This window comes from Frankliniella occidentalis, unplaced genomic scaffold (genome assembly GCF_000697945.3).
Source record: "Frankliniella occidentalis isolate FOCC.00 unplaced genomic scaffold, Focc_3.1 Scaffold726, whole genome shotgun sequence".
NCBI classification, from domain to species: domain Eukaryota; kingdom Metazoa; phylum Arthropoda; class Insecta; order Thysanoptera; family Thripidae; genus Frankliniella; species Frankliniella occidentalis.
This window is the reverse complement of record NW_026267838.1, coordinates 32959-37027: the sequence shown is the minus strand read 5'-3', so window position 1 is coordinate 37027 and position 4069 is coordinate 32959. Positions and strand designations below refer to the sequence as shown.

The window sequence follows — 4069 nt, the reverse complement described above, 5'->3', positions numbered from 1 at the left end:
ATAACCATAATACACGACTATCAGCGAGGTCGATTTAAATTCCTAGTCCTCCAAATGTAATTACAAATATAACCAAAAAATGACAAAGAAAAACTGAGTTTGATTTGATCTTGTAGCCCTGATACTGTAATTAAAATTAAAACCAACAAACGGCCACCTACAACTGAGTTGGATTTGAATTTCTGTCCTGCGAGGTTCCTTGCGCTAGGCATGTTCGTGTGCCCAAAGCACGGTTCTAAACGAGTTTTTAAAAAATCATTAATTTACACTTAGATGCCTACCCGCCGCGAGCGTTTCACACGTGTATTTTGACGCACCGGGTGTATCCGAGCGGACGCCAAAGTGTTGCTGCGGTATCCCATACCCTACCGCGTCGCAGGGGTCACAGCCTCTTCCATGCGGATGGAGTATAGGCAAACGCGCAGAACGGCGGCGTCTGCTACCGCTCTACAACCGACGTGTAGCACCTCAGGTGACGCCTCTTGTTTCTAGATGGAGGCCCTGCCCGACGACGCCCTGCTGGCCGTGCTGCACCGCCTCGACAACGGCGACCTGGTCCGGTGCCGCCGCGTGTGCCGCCGCCTCCGCGACGTCGTGGGGCACCCCGAACTGTGGCGCGACAGGGACATCTCCGGCGGCTTCCTGCTCATGTCGCCCCCGCCCCCTCGCTGCCGACGGCTCGCGTTGACGGGCTGGAGGAAGCTCCCAGTGGGCTCCGCCACTGCGGTCCGGACCACCTCGTGCGCGGCCGCGGGCCTCAGCATTCTTGTCGACGCACACCCGCTGGTGGCTGCGGGCGTCATTCGCCGGCAGGCGGAGCTGGGCCGCCTCACCGAGCTGGACATCAGCTTCTCTCCCGCCTGCTGGCGCGCAGGCGAAGGCCTCCTCCTCAGGTCCGCCCTCCAAGTCGGGGGTTTGCGTGAGCTGCACATCGGCTCCTCGAAGCACAGCTACACGACTGGCTGGTCGTCCCCGGTGCCGCCGTCTCTCAAGAAGCTCGCGTACGGTGGAGACGACGCCGCGCTGCTCAAGGTCCTCCTGCGCGCGCACGCCGCCACCCTGGAGGAGGTCAGGCTGGACCACCTGGGTGGCTGGGACCGTGAGGTCACCGACGTGCTCTCGAGCATCGCCAACCCCTGGGAGCTGCAGTGCCACGTTGTGCGCGGCCTGGGCCCCAAGCTGGCCGAGTGCTGCTCGCTGACGTCCCTCAGGCTCACCGTCCAGGACGTACCAGCGATGGATTACTGTGACGCTATCGACTTCGTGCGCTACAGCCACATCACTCGTTTCTACGTGCGCGCGCGCGGGCGTTGTAAGCTGCCCATACTCCTAGTTAGGTCGTTAGGAGACGATGGCACTCCCGTCAGCAAATCCAAGGTGACACACCTAGAAGTGGACTTACGCGAGTCTCCGTTGGTAGAAGATGTGGTGGTGAGTACTTGCACAGCTTTTGCCTGTATTCCGTCGCTTTAGGCTTTCCAAAATCTTGACAGCCCCTTTTTTATTACAGCTGTACCGTGCTACTAAAGTTGCTTTTATACTTCTTGGTGATTTCCTGCCGGCCCTGAAGGAGTTAATTTTCAACGGTGAACACTGCGCCCTAGTCCCACGGGACTGAGAAGGAGGTGCACAGTCCAGTGCACAATCTGGCATCTCTGTTTGAAGACTAGGAGTTTTTTTTTGTATTTACTTTTTAACAATTTGTTAGCAGGTTTCATAAATATTTCCTCTTTGTTTGAGCCTTTTAAACTTAAAAGATGTAAAAATTGTGAACTGCATATTATGTTTATAGCTTTGTTGTATATAACCGTAATACACGACTATCAACAAGTTTGGTTTGACTTGCTAGTTCTGCGGATGAGATCACAAAAATATCACCAATAAACGACAAACTACAACCGAGCTGGCTTTGAATATCTGTTCTCCGAGGCTCTTTGCGCTTTGCACGTTCAATGTTGGTGGGCGAAAAATTAAGCACGGTTCTATACGATTTTTAAAATAGAGACATTCTTAGCGACTGTCTCAAAAACTGTTATCTGGCATAGTTACAAGCCGTGGACATTTAAAACGTAGACGTTTACGCACCAGGTGTATCTAAACGGACGCTTCAGTGTTGTTGCGGGATCGCATACACTTCCGTGCTGCAGAGTTCATATAGCCCTAAGCCCCTTACGTCCGGAGGGAATAGGCATAGTCACACCTGCAACATGCTGCTGCGGCACAACCGACCCAATTTACATGAACAGTTCCATGCCGTACCTCAGGTGACGCGTCTTGTTTCTAGATGGATGCCCTGCCCGACGACGCGCTGCTGGCCGTGCTGCACCACCTCGCCGACCGCGACCTGGTGCGGTGCCGCCGAGTCTGCCGCCGCCTCCGCGACCTGGTGGGCCACCCCGAGCTGTGGCGCGACAGGGACATCACCAGCGGCGTCCTGCTCATGTCGCCGCCACCGCCCCGCTGCCGACGGCTCGTGTTGACGGGGTGGGGCCAGCTGCCGGTGCTCACCGCCGCCGCGGCCCGGACCACCTCGTGCGCGGCCGCGGGCGTCAGCGTCCTCGTCGACGAGCACCCGCTGGTGGCGGTGGGCATCATTCGCCGCCAGGTGGAGCTGGGCCGCCTCAGCGAGCTGGCCATCGCGTTCTCGCCCTCCGGTTTGCTTGATGGAGCCTTTCACGGCGGCTTGCCCGGAAGCTTGCCCCTAGGTGACTCCTACCTCCTCAAGTTCGCCCTCCAAATCAGGGGTTTGCGTGAGCTGCACATTGGGTACTCCTCAACCTATAGCTTCACGATCGGCTGGAAGTGCCCGGTGCCGCCGTCGCTCAAGAAGCTCGCGTACGGTGGAGACAACGCCGTGCTGCTCAAGGCCCTCCTGCGCGCGCACACCGCCACCCTGGAGGAGGTCTGGCTGGATCACCGGGGCAGCTGGGGCGACGAGGTCGTCGACCTGCTCGCGAGCATCGCCCACCCCTGGGAGCTGCAGTGCCCCTTCGTGCCCGGCCTGGACAAGCTCGCCAAGTGTCGGTCGCTGACATCCCTCAGGCTTACCGCACAGGACCGTGTCAATCCTCCTTACATCGCAGACGCCAAGAAATTCCTGCGACTGAGCAGCATCAGTCGTTTCTACGTGAAAGGGATGGGTGAGATGGTGGTGGACCTCGTCAAGACCTTGGGAGAAACTGGCAGCCCCAAATTGACCCGTGTAGAAGTAGATCTACTAGCAGAGATTGAGATCTCTCGGGTGGTGGCAGATGTTATCAATCAAATGCCTGTAAGTATTTACGGAGCTTTTGCCTGTACAATGAAGTTTAACAGGCTTCACAGTAACTTGAAGTAACAGCCTCTCTGTCCATTACAGGTATACTCGGCTCAGAAGACTGAGGTGCTGAAACATTGCGATTACCTCCCCTCGCTCAAAGAGCTCATTATCGGTGGTGAACGCGTCCTCCTGACGCCACGGGACTGAGAAGCAAGGGCCATGTAGAGTGCACCATCTAGCATCTCCTTTTACAACTAGGAGAATAACTTGTTTCCAATTTATTTTTAAATGTCAAGATTTCACAAATATTTCTTTTCTGTTAGTGTTTCACCTGACTATTAAATAACATTCAAAGATACATACGTGGGTGTACTGTGTGATATGTATATAGCTGTAGTATAACCATAATAAACGACTAATTGTACAAGTTAAGTTGGAGTTGATTTTCTAGTCCTGCGACCTGCGACTCTCTGTGCAAAAAAAAAACACAGTTCTATGCGAGGTTTTTTTGCAACTTGCACTATACTCCGTACACGGGCCCCATAATACCTTTATAATACTTCATAATACTCCATAATGTGCCAAAGAGTACCCTAAAATACCCTACATAATGATTAATAAAATTAGATAAAATGTCATAATACCCGGTACAACCGACACGTTGTGCATGAACGCTTTCATGCTGTGCCTCAGGTGACGCCTCTTGCTTCTAGATGGAGGCGCTGCCGGACGACGTCCTGCTGGCGGTGTTGCAACACCTCGCGCTGCCCGACCTGAGGCGTTGCCGGCTCGTGTGCCGCCGCCTGGGCG

At 54.7% G+C, this 4069-nt stretch overlaps 1 protein-coding gene across 3 annotated transcripts; it reads left to right on the top strand.

Moving 5' to 3' along the window:
• The first annotated feature begins 396 nt into the window (after positions 1-396).
• LOC113215023 (uncharacterized) lies at positions 397-3691 on the top strand. 3 transcript variants are annotated; one of them, XM_052275650.1, is made up of 3 exons: positions 397-1068; positions 2903-3271; positions 3359-3691. In XM_052275650.1, the coding sequence occupies exons 1-3, from the start codon at positions 493-495 to the stop codon at positions 3464-3466; spliced, it is 1053 nt and encodes a 350-aa protein (XP_052131610.1). In that variant the 5' UTR covers positions 397-492; the 3' UTR covers positions 3467-3691. The 3 variants fall into 3 exon arrangements, with proteins under 3 accessions (XP_052131610.1, XP_052131611.1, XP_026290363.1); XM_052275651.1 differs by lacking the exons at positions 2903-3271; positions 3359-3691 and adding an exon at positions 1511-1902 and having other exon boundaries at positions 397-1431; XM_026434578.2 differs by lacking the exon at positions 397-1068 and having other exon boundaries at positions 2264-3271.
• The last annotated feature ends 378 nt before the right edge of the window (positions 3692-4069 follow it).

Coding starts and splice junctions, on each gene's coding strand:
- LOC113215023 (XM_026434578.2), top strand. CDS start 2,285: ATGGATGCCCTGCCCGACGACGCGCTGCTGGCCGTGCTGCACCACCTC. Junction 3,272..3,358: donor ATGTTATCAATCAAATGCCT/GTAAGTATTTAC, acceptor TGTCCATTACAG/GTATACTCGGCTCAGAAGAC.